This window comes from Amblyraja radiata, chromosome 20, assembly GCF_010909765.2.
Source record: "Amblyraja radiata isolate CabotCenter1 chromosome 20, sAmbRad1.1.pri, whole genome shotgun sequence".
NCBI classification, from domain to species: Eukaryota; Metazoa; Chordata; class Chondrichthyes; order Rajiformes; family Rajidae; genus Amblyraja; species Amblyraja radiata.
Genome location: NC_045975.1, coordinates 512,867 through 534,414, shown reverse-complemented (window position 1 = coordinate 534,414; position 21,548 = coordinate 512,867). Strand labels below are relative to the sequence as shown.

At 51.8% G+C, this 21,548-nt stretch overlaps 1 protein-coding gene across 1 annotated transcript; it reads left to right on the top strand.

Moving 5' to 3' along the window:
* The first annotated feature begins 13,626 nt into the window (after positions 1-13,626).
* Positions 13,627-21,548, top strand: LOC116984478 (D(4) dopamine receptor-like). Its single transcript, XM_033038605.1, has 4 exons — positions 13,627-14,084; positions 14,842-14,954; positions 16,155-16,705; positions 21,323-21,548. Exons 1-4 carry the CDS (start codon positions 13,800-13,802, stop codon positions 21,523-21,525), a joined length of 1,152 nt encoding a protein of 383 aa, XP_032894496.1. The 5' UTR covers positions 13,627-13,799; the 3' UTR covers positions 21,526-21,548.

The following is a 21,548-nucleotide window of genomic DNA, read 5'->3' as shown; positions in this document are numbered from 1 at the left end:
AAAAGAATGGCTCGGTGTCAAGTCTGAATGACTTTGTAAATTATAGGAACACAATATAGACGACAATAAAATATTTTCAATAAAGACATTAAAATGGAATCCTGTAGTAATAACATGTGCTTCATTCAAGGCCATAAAGATGCCAAGATTGAAAGAAATAGCTGACACTCCATAGATAAGTAATAACTTGTTATTGGATGAGCTTGATTTGGACCCAGTTTTTCCTATATTCTGAAAGGCTGCAGAATCTTTCAGTCATGCCGTCGGAGTGGCCCAGCCCGAGGGAGAACGGCACTCCCGTCGGAGTGGCCCAGCCCGAGGGAGAACGGCACTCCCGTCGGAGTGGCCCAGCCCGAGGGAGAACGGCACTCCCGTCGGAGTGGCCCAGCCCGAGGGAGAACGGCACTCCCGTCGGAGTGGCCCAGCCCGAGGGAGAACGGCACTCCCGTCGGAGTGGCCCAGCCCGAGGGAGAACGGTACTCACGTGAGGGCGATCCGCCTCGGGGCTGGAACGGTGCTCCGGTGGCTGGGACGGCGTTCTGGCGGCGGTGACCTGAGTCCTGGGGTGAACCGCGGGCCAGCGGCTTCGTACGCTGGACTGGAGGGCGGCAGCTTCGACCACCCCCGGGCCGCGGTGTTTGAACCGGCCCGTTTGCGGGGTTCGGTGAGCCGCGGGACTGTTGTGCCATCGCCCGGTGGGGAATCGCCTCAGCGCAGAGGGAGAAGAGGAGGGAAGAGACAGTAACCCTAAGATTTTTGCCTCCACCACAGTGAGGAGGTGCTTGGAGGATACACTGTGGTGGTGTTAATTTGTGTTTATTGTTGTTTATTATTGTATGATTGTATGTATGACTGCAGGCACGAAATTTCGTTCAGACCGTAAGGTCTGAATGACAATAAAGGTATTCAATTCAATTCAATTCAATTCAATATTCAGACTTGGTAGGAGTGTTTTACTCATAAGAAAAATGTATAATTTTGCTAACTTTGCTTTGTTCTGTGAGTTGAGCCCGAGAAGCACTGAGCAACGTTTGTGCTCATTGTAGATCTTGCCCCTCCCGTCTGACGAATCAATTAAAGATTGCCATGGTTTACCTGTAACAATTTTGTTGCTATCTGCTTTATAAGAAAATAAATTTCACACCAGGAATGAGTACGGTCATAAGGAATAGGAGTAGAATCAGACTATTCGTCCCATCAAATCTACTCCACCATTGAATCATGGCTGATCCATCTCTCCCTCCTAACCCCATTCTCATGCCTTCTCCTCATATCCTCTGACACCCGCACTAATCAAGAATCTATCAACAGTATCTCTGCCTTAAAAGTACCAACTTTCGGTCCCCACAGCCTTCTGTGTCAAAGAATTCCACAGATTCACCACCCTCTCACTAAATACTTTTCGCCTCATCTCCTTCTTAAAAGAACGTCCTTTGAGGCTATGACCTCTGGTCCTAGACTCTCCCACTAGTGTAAATATCCTCTCCACATCCACTCTATCCAGGCCTTTCACTATTCTGTACGTTTCAATGAGGTCCCCCCTCATTCTTCTAAACTCCAGCGAGTACAGGCCCAATGCCGACAAACGCTCATCATAGGTTACATAGAAACATAGAAAATAGGTGCAGGAGTAGGCCAATCGACCCTTCGAGCCTGCACCGCCATTCAATATGATCATGGCTGATCATCCAACTCAGTATCCTGTACCTGCCTTCTCTCCATACCCCCTGATCCCTTTAGCCACAAGGGCCACATCTAACTCCCTCTTAAATATAGCCAATGAACTGGCCTCGACTACCCTCTGTGGCAGAGAGTTCCAGAGATTCACCACTCTCTGTGTGAAAAAAGTTCTTCTCATCTCGGTTTTAAAGGATTTCCCCCTTATCCTTAAGCTGTGACCCCTTGTCCTGGACTTGCCCAACATCGGGAGCAATCTTCCTGCATCTAGCCTGTCCAACCCCTTAAGAATTTTATAAGTTTCTATAAGATCCCCTCTCAATCTCCTAAATTCTAGAGAGTATAAACCAAGTCTATCCAGTCTTTCTTCATAAGACAGTCCTGACATCCCAGGAATCAGTCTGGTAAACCTTCTCTGCACTCCCTCTAGGGCAATAATGTCCTTCCTCAGATTTGGAGACCAAAACTGTACGCAATACTCCAGGTGTGGTCTCACCAAGACCCTGTACAACTGCAGTAGAACCTCCCTGCTCCTATACTCAAATCCTTTTGCTATGAAAGCTAACATACCATTCGCTTTCTTCACTGCCTGCTGCACCTGCATGCCTACTTTCAATGATAATAGTCTGCTTTCCTGTTTTTGCCACCAAAATGGATAACCTCACATTTATCCACATTATACTGCACCTGCCAAACATTTGCCCACTCACCCAGCCTATCCAAGTCACCTTGCAGTCTCCTAGCATCCTCCTCACAACTAACACTGCCCTCCAGCTTAGTGTCATCCGCAAACTTGGAGATATTGCCTTCAATTCCCTCATCCAGATCATTAATATATATTGTAAATAGCTGGGGTCCCAGCACTGAGCCTTGCGGTACCCCACTAGTCACTGCCTGCCATTGTGAAAAGGACCCGTTTACTCCTACTCTTTGCTTCCTGTTTGCCAGCCAGTTCTCTATCCACATCAATACTGAACCCCCAATGCCGTGTGCTTTAAGTTTGTATACTAATCTCTTATGTGGGACCTTGTCGAAAGCCTTCTGGAAGTCCAGATACACCACATCCACTGGTTCTCCCCTATCCACGCTACTAGTTACATCCTCGAAAAATTCTATAAGATTCGTCAGACATGATTTACCTTTTGTAAATCCATGCTGACTTTGTCCAATGATTTCACCACTTTCCAAATGTGCTGCTATCCCATCTTTAATAACTGACTCTAGCAGTTTCCCCACTACCGATGTTAGACTAACTGGTCTGTAATTCCCCGTTTTCTCTCTCCCTCCCTTCTTAAAAAGTGGGGTTACGTTTGCTACCCGCCAATCCTCAGGAACTACTCCAGAATCTAAAGAGTTTTGAAAGATTATTACTAATGCATCCACTATTTCTGGAGCTACTTCCTTAAGTACTCTGGGATGCAGCCTATCTGGCCCTGGGGATTTATCGGCCTTTAATCCATTCAATTTACCCAACACCACTTCCCGGCTAACCTGGATTTCACTCAATTCCTCCAACTCCTTTGACCCGCGGTCCCCTGCTATTTCCAGCAGATTATTTATGTCTTCCTTAGTGAAGACGGAACCAAAGTAGTTATTCAATTGGTCCGCCATATCCTTGTTCCCCATGATCAACTCACCTGTTTCTGACTGCAAGGGACCTACATTTGTTTTAACTAATCTCTTTCTTTTCACATATCTATAAAAACTTTAGCAGTCAGTTTTTATGTTCCCTGCCAGTTTTCTTTCATAATCTATTTTTCCTTTCCTAATTAAGCCCTTTGTCCTCCTCTGCTGGTCTCTGAATTTCTCCCAGTCCTCCGGTATGCTGCTTTTTCTGGCTAATTTGTACGCATCATCCTTCGCTTTGATACTATCCCTGATTTCCCTTGTTATCCACGGATGTACTACCTTCCCTGATTTATTCTTTTGCCAAACTGGGATGAACAATTTTTGTAGTTCTTCCATGCAGTCTTTAAATGTCTTCCATTGCATATCCACCGTCAACCCTTTTAGAATTAATTGCCAGTCAATCTTGGCCAATTCACGTCTCATACCCTCAAAGTTACCTTTCTTTAAGTTCAGAACCATTGTTTCTGAATTAACAATGTCACTCTCCATCCTAATGAAGAACTCAACCATATTATGGTCACTCTTGCCCAAGGGGGCACGTACAACAAGACTGCTAACTAACCCTTCCTCATTACTCAATACCCAGTCTAAAATAGCCTGCTCTCTCGTTGGTTCCTCTACATGTTGATTTAGATAACTATCCCGCATACATTCCAAGAAATCCTCTTCCTCAGCACCCCTGCCAATTTGATTCACCCAATCTATATGTAGATTGAAGTCACCCATTATAACGGTTTTGCCTTTGTCGCACGCATTTCTAATTTCCTGTTTGATACCATCTCCAACTTCACTACTACTGTTAGGTGGCCTGTACACAACACCCACCAGCGTTTTCTGCTCCTTAGTGTTTCGCAGCTCTACCCATACCGATTCCACATCCTCCAAACTAATGTCCTTCCTTTCCATTGCGTTAATCTCCTCTCTAATCAGCAACGCTACCCCACCTCCTTTTCCTTTCTCTCTATCCCTCCTGAATATTGAATATCCCTGGATGTTCAGCTCCCAGCCTTGGTCACCCTGGAGCCATGTCTCCGTGATCCCAACTATATCATAGTCATTAATAGCTATCTGCACATTCAACTCATCCACCTTATTACGAATGCTCCTTGCATTGAGACACAAAGCCTTCAGGCTTGTTTTTACAACACTCTTACCCCTTATACAATTATGTTGAAAAGTGGCCCTTTTTGATTTTTGCCCTGGTTTTGTCTGCCTGCCACTTTTACTTTTCACCTTGCTACCTATTGCTTCTACCCTCATTTTACACCCCTCTGTCTCTACGCTCACACATTTAAGAAACCGTTTCCCTTTAACTCCATCCTCCTCTATCCCATTCGACACCCCACCCCCCTTATTCAGTTTAAAACCACCCGTGTAGCAGTGGCAAACCTGCCTGCCAGAATGCTGGTCCCACACCTGTTAAGATGCAATCCGTCCCTTTTGTACAGTTCCCCCTTACCCCAAAACAGATCCCAGTGATCTAAGAATCTAAATCCCTGCCCCGTGCACCAGTTCCTCAGCCACACGTTCAGGTCCCGTATCTCCCTGTTCCTGCTCTCGCCAGCACGAGGATTGGAAGCAAACCGGAGATAACAACCCTGGAGGTCCTGCTTTTCAGCATTTTTCTGAGCTCTCTAAAGTCACGCTGCAGAATATTCATCCCCTTCTTTCCGACATCGTTTGTGCCGACATGCACTACCACTTCCGGATGTTCACCTTCGCCCTTGAGGATTTTCTGCACTCTGTCCGTGACATCCTGGATCCTGGCACCAGGAAGGCAGCACACCATCCTCGCATCCCGTCTGTTGCCGCAGAAATCCCTGTCCGTACCTCTCACAATGGAGTCTCCCACTACAATGGCGTTGCCTGCCTTAGGCCTTTTTGGTTTTGGCTCAACAGCCCTATTCGCATCACAAGCCAGTCCGCCGCCCAGTGTAAACACCTCTTCTGTCCCGACAGCTTCTAAGTGGGTGAACCTGTTCACAAGAGGTACAACACCCGGGGAAGTTGGCATTCCATGCTTCCCTCCCGTTCTCACTGTCTCCCACCTTCTCTCTTCCAGTACCTTAGGTGTAACAATCGTACTGTAGGACTTGTCGAGGAACGACTCTGTTTCTCGGACGAACCGGAGGTCATCCACTTGCTTCTCAAGTTCCACAACACGGCCCTTCAGGAGCTCTACCTGGATGCACTTCTCGCATTTGTAGCAGCCAGAGGCACCAGCGGTGTCCTTGACCTCCCACATACTGCAAGCATCGCACTGAATCAGCTTGCCTGACATCTCCTTCTTTCGTCTCTACCTCTCAAGCGTATTGCGTGGTCTCCTCTCCTCAGCCTCTTCGCCGAAGACTCTCGAGCCAAAGACTCACACTTTTCTCACAGGGCACTTCCCTCGCATGGCCGCTCACTCACTGCCGCTCGCTAAGAGCCATCTTGCTTAAATTGACTGATAAATTGCCTGATTTACCAATTTACAAACCAAATTCCTCAGTTTTCAACTGTTTTCCCAGCACTGACTCACTTCTCTCCTCCCACTTGGGCTAGAGCCAATCAGTCGTATCTCTTGCTAAACTCCTGCTGCTGTTGCTCCCAAAACTACAGCAGTTCTGAGTAAAGTCTGCCTGTCTACACCTTGATTCCTACGACCAAAATACATGACTCCACACGTGGTGACACTATATTCCATCTGCCACATCTCTGCCCACTCTCCCAACCTGTCCAACTCCTTCTGCAGAGTCCCTGCTTTCTCTACACTACCTGGCCCTCCACCTATTGTCGTATCATCCGCAAACTTGGCCACAAAGTCCAAATCATTCATATACAACGTGAAGAGCAGCTGCCACAGCAGAACTCCTGTAGGTTAACCTATGGTGAGCGTTTGACGGCACTGTGCCTGTACTCGTTGGAGTTTAGAAGGATGAGGGGGTACCTCATTGAAACATACAGAATAGTGACTCTTGACACCATTCAAGGACCCAAGCAGTCGTTCCAGGTGCGACAGAGGTTCACCTGCACCTCCTCCAACCTCATCTATTGCATCCGCTGCTCTCGATGTCAGCTGATCTACATCGGTAAGACCAAGCGTTGGCTTGGTGATCGTTTCGCCGAACACCCCCGCTCGGTTCGCAATAACCAACCTGATCTCCAGGTGGCTCAGCACTTCAACTCCCCCTCCCATTCCATATATAACAATTACAGCACGGAAACAGGCCAACTCGGCCCTTCTAGTCCGTGCCGAACACTATTCTCCCCTAGTCCCATCTACCTGCACTCAGACCATAACCCTCCATTCCTTTCCCGTCCATATACCTATCCAATTTATTTTTAAATGATACTAGACCAAGTGCAGACCCGTAGGGTCTGTTTCCCCAACGGCGTTTGTGGGGGGGGGGGGGGGGGGGGTGAGAAGAGGGGAGGGAGGAGGAGGAAACGGGATAGATTTGGGAGGGAAAGGAGAGCGGGGTAGGGGGTGAGAGTTGGGGAGAGAGATGTGGGGGAGGGGGGATGGGGAAGATGGGGAGGAGGGAGGGAGGGGGAGAGGGGTGGGGGAGAGAGGGGAAAGAGTGGGGAGGGAGGAGGAGAGGGGTAAGGGGAGTGATGGAAGAGGGATAGGGGGAAGGGGGTGGGAGGGAGAGGGAAGGGGGTGGGGTAGAGAGGGAAGGGGTGTGGGGGAGAGAGGGATGGGAGAGGGAGAGGGGTGAGGAGAGGGGGAGGAGAGAAGGGGGAGAGAAGTGGAAGAGTGGGGAGGAAGGGAGGGGTAGCGGGAGTGGAGGAAGAGAGACGGGGAGTGGTGGAAGAGGGACAGAGGGGTAGGGGAAGGGTGGGGAGAGGAGAGGGGAAGGGAGGGGAAGAGAGAGGGGTGGGGGTGGGAGAGGCGTGGGTTAAGGGGATAGAAGTGGAAGAGTGGGGAGGGAGGGGTAGGGGGAGTGGTGAAAGAGGGACAGATGGGTAGGGGGAAGGGGGTGGTGGTAGAGAGGGAAGGGGGGTGGGGGAGAGAGGGATGGGTGGGAGAGGGAGAGGGGTGAGGAGAGGGAAACATAGAAGCATAGAAATTAAGTGCAGGAGTAGGCCATTCGGCCCTTCTAGCCTGCACCGCCATTCAATATGATCATGGCTGATCATCTAACTCAGTATCCTGTACCTGCCTTCTCTCCATACCCCCTGATCCCTTTAGCCACAAGGGCCACATCTAACTCCCTCTTAAATATAAACAATGAACTGACATCAACTACCTTCTGCGGCAGATAGTTCCAGAGATTCACCACTCTCTGTGTGAAAAATGTTTTCCTCATCTCAATACTAAAGGATTTCCCCTTTATCCTTAAACTGTGACCCGCTTGTCCTGGACTTCCCCCAACATCCGGAACAATCTTCCTGCATCAGACAAATGCAATTCAGGACTTTTCACTTCACAAGCAAAGTCAGAATGATGGTTAGTGAAGAATCCGAATAATCGCTGAGCGTTCAGATGCTGCGCGCGCCTCCTGCACCAAAGGGGGGGGGGGGGGGGGGGGGGCGTGTGTCGTCACACACAAAGATCTTGTAGCGGAGAGCTCCGCTATAAGATCTTTGGTCACATACTAAGCACGCGCCTCCACAAACAGATGAGCGTCTTCTTGAATGGAGAGCGTGTGGCCGCCTCCACAAACATTCACACACACTGAGGACCTGCTCCCACAACAAATATTGTGTGAGGAAGGGGAGGAGGAGGGGGGAGAGGGGGAGGGGGAGGGGGGGAGAGGAGGATGGGGAGAGAGGTGAAGGGGGGGGGGGGGGGGAGGGGTTAGAGCGGGCGTGCATGAGGCGAGAGAAGAGAGAAGGGCAGAGAGAGAGAGAGAGGCTGGTACAACAATCAAAAAAGCTGGATAAACTCAGCGGGTGCAGCAGCATCTATGGACCGAAGGAAAAGGGCAACGTTTTTGGCCGAAACCCTTCTTCCGGGTTTCGGCCAAAAACGTTGACCATTCAATTCGCTCCATAGATGCTGCCGCACCCGCTGAGTTTATCCAGCTTTTTTTATGTCTACCTTCGATTTTCCAGCATCTGTAGTTCCTTCTTAAAGACAGAGACTGTGCACGGTAAGGGAATGAAGAGGGAGAGGGGGAAGAGTGTGGAGGGAGGGGGAGAGTGGGATTGGAGGGTGAGAGGGGTGGGGGGAGAGAAAAGTGGAAGATAGGGGAGGGAGGGAGGGAGGGGGAGAGGGGTAGCAGGAGTGGTGGAAGAGGGACAGGGGGAGTGGTGGAAGAGGGACAGAGGGGTAGGGGAAGGGGTGGGGAGAGAGGGGAAGGGAGGGGGGGTGAGGGAGGGAGAGGGGTAGGGTAAGGGAAGAGAAGTGGGAGAGGGAGGGGTAGGGGGAGTGGTGGAAGAGGGACAGAGGGGAAGGGGGCGGGGGAGAGAGGGAAGGGGGTGGGTAGAGAGGGAAGGGGTGGGGGAGAGGGGGATGGAAGAGGGGTGAGGAGAGGGAGAGGGGGAGGAGAGAAGGGGAGAGAAGTGGAAGAGTGGGGAGGGAGGGAGGGGTAGCGGGAGTGGTGGAAGAGGGACGGGGGAGTGGTGGATGAGGGACAGAGGGGTAGGGGAAGGGGTGGGACAGGGAGGGGAAGAGAGAGGGGTGAGGGAGGGAGAGGGGTGGGATAAGGGGAGAGAAGTGGAAGAGTGGGGAGGGAGGGGTAAAGGGACTGGTGGAAGAGGGACAGACGGGTAGGGGAAGGGGGCGGGGGGAGAGAGGGAAGGGGGTGGGGTAGAGAGGGAAGGGGGGTGGAGGAGAGAGGGATGGGTGGGAGAGGAAGAGGGGTGAGGAGAGGGAAACATTGAAACATAGAAATTAAATGCAGGAGTAGGCCATTCGGCCCTTCTAGCCTGCACCACCATTCAATATGATCATGGCTGATCATCCAACTCAGTATCCTGTACCTGCCTTCTCTCCTTACCCCCTGATCCCTTTAGCCACAAGGGCCACGTCTAACTCCCTCTTAAATATAGCCAATGAACTGACCTCACATACCTTCTGTGGCAGAGAATTCCAGAGATTCACCACTCTCTGTGTGAAAAATGTTTTCCTCATCTCAGTACTAAAGGATTTCTCCCTCATCCTTAAACTGTGACCCCTTGTTCTGGTCTTCCCCAACATCCGGAATAATCTTCCTGCATCTAGCCTGTCCAACCCCTTAAGAATTGTATACGTTTCTATAAGATACCCCCTCAATCTTCTAAAATCTAGCGAGTACAAGGCGAGTCTATCCAGTCTTTCTTCATATGAAAATCCTGACATTCCAGGAATCAGTCTGGTGAACCTTCTCTGTACTCCCTCTATTGCAACGATGTATTTGAGCATTGGGCATTGTGACATCACACGATGGAACTTTCACCAGGGGCTGGGGCTGCTTCTATGGGTGAGAAGCCAGTTTATTTTTGAAATATTGGGGGGGGGGGGGGGGGGGGGGGGGGGTGAAGGATTTGATTAGAAACGTGTACTTAAACACGAAGAAATGTAATGAGGAGCGGATACTTAGAAAGAAAAGTGAAATCTCTACCGAAATGGAAAAGATGTCGGCGATTCTGCGTCTGGTTTCGGAATTGCAGTGAATCAAAGGAAGAAATGCAGCCGGCAGCCGTCCATGTAAATGGATCCATTCCGATTGGACATCTGCGAGCATTGGGCATTGCGATTGGACATCTGCGAGCATTGGGCATTGTGACATCACACGATGGGAACGAATCAAAAGACAGAAAGGCAGCCGGACGGACGGCAGGCGACAGGCACAGACTATTATATATTAGATAGATAGATAATCGAACCTGCCTCCACCACTTCCACTGGAAGCTCATTCCACACAGCCACCACTATCTGAGTAAAGAAGTTCCCCCTCATGTTACCCCTAAACTTCTGTCCCTTAATTCTCAAGTCATGTCCTCTTGTTTGAAACTTCCCTACTCTCAGTGGGAAAAGCTTATCCACGTCAACTTTGTCTATCCCTCTCATCATTTTAAAGACCTCTATCAAGTCCCCCCTTAACCTTCTGCGCTCCAAAGAATAAAGCCCTAACTTGTTCAACTTTTCTCTGTAACTTAGTTGCTGAAACCCAGGCAACATTCTAATAAATCTCTTCTGTACTAACATAGAAACATAGAAACATAGAAAGTAGGTGCGAGAGTAGACCACCAGGTCCGTCGAGCCCGCACCGCCATTCGCTCATGGCTGAACACTAAACAGACACACTTACCCACAAACAGTAGACACAAGACACAGAACACAAGACACTACCCTCCCCTTTATACCGCTATCACCGCTATACTCTCTCTATTTTGTTGACATCCTTCCTATAATTAGGCGACCAAAATTGCACACCATACTCCAGAATTGGCCTCACCAATGCCTTGTACAATTTTAACATTACATCCCAACTTCTATACTCAATGCTCTGATTTATAAAGGCCAGCACACCAAAAGCTTTCTTTACCACCCTATCTAAATGAGATTCCACCTTCAGGTAACTGTGCACAGTTATTCCTGGATCTCTCTGTTCAACTGCATTCCTCAATTCACTACCATTTACCATGTACGTCCTATTTTGATTTGTCCTGCCAAGATGTAGCACCTCACACTTATCAGCATTAAACTCCATCTGCCATCTTTCAGCCCACTCTTCCAAATGGCCTAAATCTCTCTGTAGACTTTGAAAATCTACTTCATTATCCACAACACCACCTATCTTAGTATCATCTGCATACTTACTAATCCAATTTACCACACCATCATGCAGATCATTGATGTACATGACAAACAACAGTGGACCCAACACAGATCCCTGAGGCACCCCACTAGTCACCGGCCTCCAACCTGACAAACAGCCATCCACCATTACTCTCTGGCATCTCCCATTCAGCCACTGTTGAATCCATCCGAATCCGACCTTTCTGTCCTGGGCCTCCTCCACGGCCAGTGAGGACCACCGGAAATTGGAGGAGCAGCACCTCATATTCCGCTTGGGCAGTCTGCACCCCAGCGGTATGAACATTGACTTCTCTAATTTCAGGTAGCCTTTACTGTCTCCCCCCCTTCTCAGCTCTCCCTCAGCCCTCTGACTCCTCCTCTTCCTTTCTTCTCCCCCCCCCCCCCTCAAACTCAGTCTGAAGAAGGGTTTCGCCTGAAACGTTGCCTATTTCCTCCGCTCCATAGATGCTGCCTCACCCGCTGAGTTTCTCCAGCATTTTTGTCTATCTTCAGAATAGTGAAAGGCTTGGATAGAGTGGATGTGGAGAGGATATTTCCACTAGTGGGAGAGTCTAGGACTAGAGGCCACAGAATTAAAAGACGTTCCTTTGGGAAGGAGATGAGGAGGAATTTCTTTAGTCAGAGGGTGGTGAATCTGTGGGATTCTCTGCCACAGAAGGCTGTGGAGGCCAAGTCAGTGGATATTGTTAAGGCAGAGATAGATAGATTCTTGATTAATATGGGTGTCAGAGGTTATAGGGAGACTGCAAGATAATGGGGTTGAGAGGGAGAGATAGATCAGCCGTGATTGAATGGTGGAGTAGACTTGTTTGGCCGAATGGCCTAAATCTGCTCCAATTACATGACCTTATGACACTGGAGCCTATGCAGGCACGCGCACCGACACAGACACGGGCACGAGCACAGACAGGCACGGGCACGAGCACTGACAGGTACGGGCACTGACAGGCACGGGCACGGGCACTGACAGGCACGGGCACGAGCGTAACCCTGACCCATCGCTGCACCCCTTCCCCCCCCCCCCCCCCCCCCGTTCCCCGACAGACCGTGCAGCCAATCCCCGGTGCTTGAACAAGCGGGTCACGGCCGGACTGAGAACTAACCCGGAGACTCGAGGAACCGCAGATGCCGGGATCCTGGGCAAATCACCAAGTGCTGGAGGAATTAAGCGGGTCAGGCAGCTCTGTGGAGGCGACATTTCAGCCTGAAGAAGGGTCCCGGCGCCTGACCATTCACTCCAGAGAAGCTGCCTGACCCGCTGAGTTACTCCAGCACTCTGTGTTTCGCCCTAATCTACCTCCATCCTTGTCCTTCCGTCAGCCAATAGTCGGGGCCGTGTGGGCATCCGCGTTGGCCGCGGGGGGAGCAGAGTGAATGCGGTTCATGTATTTGAGGACGCCGGCTGGCGACACACTGGCCAACTTTACACCGCGATAGGAAAAGTATTGACGAAAGTGGCAAAAACGGGCTGTGCGTGAATTTGTAGAGAGGGTTTGTTCGTGGCTTTGTGCGGGCAACCCCCAAGCTGACGAGTTTGATTGTTTGAGGAGGTCGCTAAGAATGTGATGGAGATGTCCTGACTGGTGGGCTGCTGCAGAAGGTTCCAGGGCGCGCTGGCTGATTGGATCCAACATTGACGGCGATGTCGGCCGTGGGCGCGGGTGGAAGAATCTGTGACCGCAGGGATCGGGGCGGGGACCTTGCGTAAAACACAGAGTGCTGGAGTAACTCAGCGGGTCAGGCAGCACCTGTGGGGAACCTGGATAGGTGACGTTTTGGGTCGGGACCCCTCTGCAGATTGCAAGGCCAGGACAAAACAGTTGACCTCAGGAAGGGTGGAGCCCACAATGGCCCATGCTTAATGGGAATATGTGCTCACGAGAGGAATACAAGGGCGCGAAGTCGGACTGCAGAACGACTAAACTCGGGGGGGGGGGGTGCAGGACTTACTTGAAATTAGATAAATCAACGTTCATACTGCTGAGTTATAAACGGCCCACGCGCTGTTTCTCCTGCATGTCTAAATTCCTCTTAAACACCACGATCGTATCTGCCTCCCCCCTCCCACCCCCACCCCCCACATACACACACACAGCGCGTTCCCCACTGCCCTCTGTGTGGAAAACTTGCTCCGCTCATCTCCGTTACACTCTGGGCAAAATATTCTGACTGTCCACCCTATCAATGCCTCTCATAATGTGATACATTTGCGCCAAGTCTCCCCTCAACCTCCGTCTGCCCGACCTCTCCCTGTAGCTAATCCCCGCTAATCCCGGCGTCATTCTGCTAAACCCCCTGATAAATGCTGACCACTACCCGGTGTCCGGTCGCCTGCACCCTCCCCCGGGATCCGCGAGGTTCCCCTGACGTCCCGGGACGGGCGAGTTGAGCGCTCCAGCCAATGCCGGTACAAGGCACGGGCCGATCCCACAGTGAGTGACGGCGCAGCGGCCGCGACGTCAGAGTCGCCCGACGGCGGCGGAGACCGGCGGACACTTGATCTCATCCCCGGCCCGGGCGCCGCGGGCACGGGCACTGGGACGGGGACGGGGACGGGAGGGCGGCTGCAGCGGACCGGTGGAAGGGGGAGGACGGGCGGCGGAACCCGTCCCAGGGCAGATTCCAAACTTTCCCGTGTTGTCCCTCCCACGTCCGCCGCCGGGATTCCGGGTCTGGGAGAATCTCCCGGGAATCTGCAGCGACCACCGGGGATTTGCGGTATCCCGGACACTCCCGGGATCTGGGACCCCGGGCCCCGACCATGAACAACGGCAGCGGCGGCGAGACGGCGGGGGGACAGACGGCAACCAGCGAGATGGCGGGGGGACAAACAACGGGCGGGCCGCCGCTCCCCGCTCTCCACATCCCCGCGCTGGTTCTCGGGGGGCTGCTCATCGTCCTGATTATCGCAGGGAACCTGCTGGTCTGTCTCGGCGTCGCCACAGAACGGCCGTTGCGAACCGCCACCAACATCTTCATCGCCAGCCTCGCCACGTCCGACCTGCTGCTCGCCGTCCTTGTTCTCCCGCTCTACGTCTTCCAGGAGGTGAAGCTCACCCCCAAACCCCAAACACCCTCCCCCCCAAAACCCCAAACACCCTCCCCCCCCAAACTCCAACCCCCCCTCCCCCCAAACCCCGTCCCCCCAAAACCCTCCCCCTAACCCCCTCCCCCCAAGCACACCAATGCTCAAACCCCACCCGTTCCCACATTCCCCCCCACTCTCTTACCCCCAAAACTCCGCCTCCCCCAAACCCCTCTCCACCCCTCCCCAACACCCCCCCCCCCCTCCACCCCACAACGCGGCCCTCCCACCGGGACGACCCCCACCCCTCCCCAAATCCTCCCCCCGTCCCCAAACCCCCCCCCCCCCCCCTATCGTGCCTCAAACCAGTCTCCTCACAACTTCCCCCCCCCCCCCGGCCAAAACCCACACCTTCTACCCGGAACAATCCCACCCCCCAAAAATGCGTACCGTTCCTACCCCTCTCCACCGCCCCGACCCCACCTCCCAACCCCGCGACCCCAACCTCCCCAGCCCCCACCTCCCTAACCCCCACCGCATTCCAAACCCCCCTTCCCCGGTGTGTCGGGGCCGCGCTGGGCGGGTTGACCCACCACTGACCAGCGCCACGGTGCCAACGGCTCCCGGCCCGTGCGGCCTGGCGGCCGGAGCTGGTCAATGGGACTGACCCCGGTCAGTGCAGGTACCGGGTGGTAGGGTCGGGGGCCGGAGTCCGCGAGCGGTTGGCGGTGAGCGGACGCAGTCTGTCCCACTGGGCCCTGAGCAGAATTGTTTTCAGTTCCAGGGCGGGGTGTGGACGCTCGGCCCGGGTGTCTGTGACTATCTCATGACCATGGACGTCATGCTGTGCACGGCTTCCATTTTCAACCTGTGCGCCATCAGTGTGGACAGGTGAGTGTGGACACCAGGTGTGTGTGTGGACAGGTGAGTGTGGACAGGTGTGTGTCGGCAGGTGAGAATGGGCATCAGGTGAGCGCTGAATTCAGGTGGGTGTCGTCTTTAGGTGGGTGTTGATCGGGTGAGAGGGGCTGTGGTGTTGGGGGCACAGTGACCCCTGACCCTCCCGTCAGCCGGTCAGTGGCCGCGTCTCTCCGGACCGTTCACCGTGAGCTGTGAACTGACCCCTACCTGACCCCTCTCACCCAAGCCCTACGGCCTGGTACAGCAACTCGAACGCCCAGGAACGAAGGAGATGATAGAGAGTGGTGGACATTGCCCGGTCCATCACAGTACTGACCTCCCCACAATTGAAGGGATCTACAGGAGTCGCTGCCTCAAAAAGGCAGCCAGCATCATCAGACACCCACACCACTCTGGACACGCTCTCATCTCGCTGCTAACATCGGGAAGAAAGTACAGGAGCCTGAAAACCGTGACCTCCAGGTTCAAGAACAACTTCTTCCCAACAAGTAGCTCTTGAACTCTGCACAACACTAACAGCAACTGTGATCTACAATGGACCGTGTGTGTTGTATGTTTACGTGTGTGTGTTGTATGTTTATCTATGTGTTTGTTGTATATGTGTGAGTATTGTATGTGTATCTATGTGTGTGTTGTATGTTTACGCGTGTGTGTTGTATGTTTATCTATGTGTGTGTTGTATGTTTATCTATGTGTGTGTTGTATGTTTATCTATGTGTGTGTTGTATGTTTATCTATGCGTGTGTTGTATGTTTATCTATGTGTGTGTTGTATGTTTATCTATGTGTGTGTTGTATGTTTATCCATGTGTGTGTTGTATGTTTATCCATGTGCGTGTTGTATGTTTATCCATGTGTGTGTTGTATGTTATCCATGTGTGTGTTGTATGTTGATCTATATGTGTGTTGTATGTTTATCTATGTGTGTGTTGTATGTTTATCTATGTGTGTGTTGTATGTTTATCTATGTGTGTGTTGTATGTTTATCTATGTGTGTGTTGTATGTTTATCTATGTGTGTGTTCTATGTTTATATATGTGTGTGTTGTATGTTTATCTATATGTGTGTTGTATGTTTATCTATGTGTGTGTTGTATGTTTATCCATGTATGTGTGTTGTGTGTTTATGTGTGTGTGTTGTATGTTTATCCATGTATGTGTTTCCCCGCCAGGTTTATTGCGGTCCGGATCCCCCTCAACTACAGCAGGACCCACATTGACGTTCGACAGGTGGCCCTGATCTCACTCACCTGGATCCTGGCGCTGGCCGTCGCATCTCCCATCGCCTTGGGCCTGAACCAGGTGCCGGGCCGGGACATCAGCGTGTGCCGGCTGGAGGACAACTCATACATCATCTGGTCATCGGTCTGCTCCTTCCTGTTGCCTTGTCCTGTCATGTTGTTGCTGTATTGCGCCGTGTTGCGGGGTCTGCAGCGCTGGGAAGCCTCCCGCAACCGCGCCCGCAAACTGCGCCGGCACCCGCACGGCTTCAGGAAGATGGAGGGGAGCCCCTCGGACCGGGAGCCGGAGCCGGAGAGGGAGAGGGAGAGGGAGGGGGAGAGGGAGAAGGAGAGGGAGCGGGTCCAGGAGCCGAGGCCGGAGCCGGAGCCCCCCCGCCTCGCCACCCGCCCGGCCATGTACGCGCAGCCCGGCCCCGGCAGCCGGAAAGTCCGCATCAGCGGCAGGGAACACAAGGCCATGACTGTTCTGCCCGTCGTGCTGGGTGAGTGACGCCCGACCCCGGCGGCCAATCCCTGCGCTCCTCCGGCCCCGTCCGACCATTCAGCCCATCGCTGCTAGCCCATCCTCCGCCCGCGGACACTGGACTGATTCACACTGCACGGAAACAGGCCATTCGGCCCAACGCATCCATGCCAACCAAGATGCCCATCTCAGTTAGTCCCACTTGCCCATATTTGGCCCATATCCCTCTGAACCTGTGCTATCCATGCATCGGTCCAAGTGTCTTTGAAACGTTGTGATCGTCCCAGCCTCAACTACCTCCTCGGGAAGCTCGTTCCATCCCCCGCGTCGCTGTGCGGTCTCTGCCCCCCCCCACCCCCGCGTCGCGCGTCGCTGTGCGGTCTCTGCCCCCCCCGGGGAAGCGGCGATGCCCAGCCCGTGACACCCGGCAGCCGGCGGCCAGGGCTCCGGGACAGCGCGCGCTCCTCCGGGTTATTTTTGGACGGACGGCCACCCTTATCCCGGAATTAAGATCAAATCCCAGCTAACCTGTAACAGCGAGTCCTCTCTGTGGCGCCGCGGGGATTGTGAGAGCGGGGACAACCGAGATCAAGCCTCCACTCCCCCCCCCCCCCCCCCCCCCCGTTTCATCCCCTACCCCCACTCCTACAGGGTAGGGGGGCGAAGCCGCGCACGGCGGCGGATGGATAGAGGGAAGTTGGGGAGGTGGAAGGGGAGAGAAGGGACGGGGGGAAAGGAGGGGGTCAGTGTGGCGCCGGGTGCAGTTGGGTCAGGCTGGGGACAAGCGCCGTCATTAATGCGACTGCCTCGCTGTTCCAGCGACCCGGATTAACGCGCTGTCTATGAGGAGTTTGCACGTTCTCCCCGTGGCCGCGTTGGTTTCCTCCGGGTGCTCCGGTTTGCTTCCCACATCCCCCAGGCGTGGGAAGAAACGGGCTCTTCGGCCCATCATTCCCGTATTGTCCGTCTTCACTAATCCAATGCGTATGTTGCTCCATGGTAAATAAACGTGCTGGAGAAACTCAACATCTATGGAGCGAAGGAAATAGGCAACGTTTTGGGCCGAAACCCTTCTTCAGACTGATGTAGGGTGGGGGGTGAGATGAAAGGAAGAGGAGGAGCCAGAGGGCTGAGTGAGAGCTGAGAAGGGGAGGAGACAACAAGGGCAGAATATGAGGTGCTGCTCCTCCAATTTCCGGTGGTGATCGGGTCTGGGTTAGGATGTGGTAGTAGGGTTGGAGGGAAGGGGGAATCACAGGGGGGGGGGGGGGGGGGGGCGTCAGAGAGGAGGACCATACCTTGCCTGGTCGAGGGTCTAAATGACTTTAACAACAGTGAATGTATCTCATTCCAACACCTCCCGCGGCAAGTTCCAGGCATCAATCAACTTCATTAAATCGGAACTGTCAGTGATGCAGCTGAACAAAGGGGACTATGAAGGCATGAGAGGGGAGCTGGCCAATGTAGACTGGAAAGGGATCCTAGCAGGAATGACGGTGGAACAGCAATGGCAGGAATTTCTGGGCATAATCCGGAAGACGTAGGGTCATTTCATTCCAAAAAGGAAGAAAGATTCTAAGGGGAGTAGGAGGCAACCGTGGCTGACAAGTGAAGTTAGGGATAGAATAAAACTAAAAGAAAAGATGTATTACACAGCAAACAGTAGCCGGAAGCCAGAGGATTGGGAAACTTTCATAGGACAACAGAAATAAATAAAACGGGCAATACGGGCTGAAAAGATGAGGTACGAAGGGAAGCTGGCCAGGAATATAAAGAAGGACAGTAAAAGCTTCTTTAGATATGTTAAGGGGAAAAGAGTAGCAAAGTCAAATGTGGGTCCCTTGAAGGCAGACACGGGTGAAATTATTATGGGCAACAAGGAAATGGCAGAAGAGTTGAATAGGTACTTTGGATCTATCTTCACTAAGGAAGACACAAAAAATCTCCCAGAAGAACTGGAGAACAGAGGATCTAAGGGGGTCGAGGAAACTGAAAGAAATTTTCATTAGGCGAGAAATAGTATTGGGTAGGCTAATGGGACTGAAGGATGATAAAACCCCAGGGCCTGATGGACTGCATCCCAGGGTCCTCATGGAGGTGGCTCTAGAAATAGTGGACGCATTGGTGATCATTTTCCAATGTTCAATAGATTCAGGATCAGTTCCTGTGGATTGGAGGATAGCTAATGTTATCCCACTTTTCAAGAAAGGAGCGAGAGAGAAAACAGAGAATTACAGACCAGTTAGCCTGACTTCGGTGGTGGGAAAGATGCACCAGTCAATTATTAAAGAGGTATTAATGGGGCATTTGGATAGCAGTAAAAGGAATTTTTTGAGGATGTGACAAGTAAAATGGATGAAGGGGAGCCAGTGGATGTAGTGTATTTAGACTTTCAGAAAGCCTTTGATAAGGTCCCACACGGGAGACTGGTGACTAAAATTAGAGCACATGGTAATGGGGGGTAGGGTGTTGACGTGGATAGAAAATTGGTTGGCAGACGGGAAGCAAAGTGTAGGAGTGAACGAGTCCTTTTCAGAATGGCAAGCAGTGGCGAGTGGAGTGCCGCAAGGCTCAGTGTTGGGGCCGCAACTGTTTACCATATATATTAATGATTTGGAAGAGGGAATTAGGAGCAACTATTAGCAAGTTTGCGGATGACACAAAGCTTGGTGGCTGTGTGAACTGTGAAGATGTTAGGAGGTTGCAGGGTGACCTGGACAGATTGAGTGAATGGGCAGATGCGTGGCAGATGCAGTCTAATATAGATAAATGTGAGGTTATCCACTTTGGTGGCAAAAACAAGGGGGCAGATTATTATCTCAATGGGGTTAGGTTAGGTAAGGGGGAGGTACAGCGAGACCTGGGTGTCCTTGTACACCGGTCACTGAAAGATGGCGTGCAGGTACAGCAGGCAGTGAAGAAAGCTAATGGAATGTTGGCCTTCATAACAAAAGGATTTCAGTACAGGAGCAGAGAGGTTCTTCTGCAGTTGTATAGGGCTCTGGTAAGACCACATCTGGAGTATTGCGTACAGTTTTGGTCTCCTAATTTGAGGAAGGACATCCTTGTGATTGAGGCAGTGCAGCGTAGGTTCACGAGATTGATCCCTGGGATGGCGGGATTGTCATATGAGGAAAGATTGAAAAGATTGTATTCACTGGAGTTTAGAAGGATGAGGGGGATCTTATGGAAACATATAAAATTATAAAATGACTGGACAAGCTGGATGCAGGAAAAATGTTCCCAATGTTGGGCGAGTCCAGAACCAGGGGGCAGTCTTAGAATAAAGGAGAGGCCATTTAAGACTGAGGTGAGAAGAAACTTTTTCACCCAGGGAGTTGTGAATTTGTGGAATTCCCTGCCACAGAGGGCAGTGGAGGCCAAATCACTGGATGGATTTAAGAGAGAGTTAGGTAGAGCTCTAAGGGCTAGTGGAGTCAAGGGATATGGGGAGAAGGCAGGCACGGGTTATTGATAGGGGACGTTCAGCCATGATCACAATGAATGGCGGTGCAGGCTCGAAGGGCCGAATGGCCTCCTCCAGTATCTATTTTCTATGTTTCTATGATCCATTTTAAACCTCCCTCTCTCACCTCAAACATACACCCCTTGTTTTCGATGCCTCCACAATGGGTAAAGATTCTGCCCAGCTAAACCTATCAACGCCACTTATAATCGTATACATCTCCGTGAAGTTGCCTCTCAAACTCCCTCACTAATGGACCTGCCCTGACCACTCACCACCGAACTAAAGGCCAGACAATGACCAATGGAACTTAATGCTGACAGCAAAGGTTCGTGTCTCGGTGTCTGGGTCAGATGATAAGTGTTAGGATGAAACATAGAAAATAGGTGCAGGAGTAGGCCTTCGAGCCTGCACCGCCATTCATTATGATCATGGCTGATCATCCAACTCAGTATCCTGTACCTGCCGTCTCTCCATACCCCCTGTTCCCTTTAGCCACAAGGGCCACATCTAACTCTTAAATATAGCCAATGAACTGGCCTCAACTACCTTCCGTGGCAGAGAATTCCAGAGATTCACCACTCTCTGTGAGAAAAATGTTTTTCCCATCTCGGTCCGAAAAGATTTCCCCTTTATCCTTAAACTGTGACCCCTTGTCCAGGACTTCCCCAACATCGGGAACAATCTTCCTGCATCTATCCTGTCCAACCCCTTAAGAATTTTGTAAGTTTCTGCAAGATCCCCCCTCAATCTTCTAAATTCTAGCGAGTACAAGCCGAGTCTATCCAGTCTTTCTTCATATGAAAGTCCTGACATCCCAGGAATCAGTCTGGTGAACCTTCTATGTACTCCCGCTATGGCAAGTATGTCTTTCCTCAGATTTGGAGACCAAAACTGTACGCAATACTCCAGGCGTGGTCTCACCAAGACCCTGTACAACTGCAGTAGAACCTCCCTGCTCCTCTACTCAAATCCTTTTGCTATGAATGCTAACATACCATTCGCTTTCTTCACTGCCTGCTGCACCTGCATGCCTACTTTCAATGACTGGTGTACCATGACACCCAGGTCTCGCTGCATCTCCCCTTTTCCTAATCGGCCACCGCTCTCCACCGCTGGTGACTGTGGGTGGAAGTGTTGTTCCCGCTGATCGCTGTCCGTTTATTTCAGGGGCTTTCCTGCTGTGCTGGACGCCGTTTTTTGTGGTCCACATCCTGAAGGCAAGTTGCAACACCTGCCACGTCTCTCCACAGCTCATCAGCACAGTGACGTGGCTGGGTTATGTCAACAGTGCTCTCAACCCTTTCATCTACACATTCTTCAACAAGGAGTTCAGGAACTACTTCCGGAAGGTTTTGTACCCGTGTCGCTGAATCCAGAATCCGCCCAGCAATAA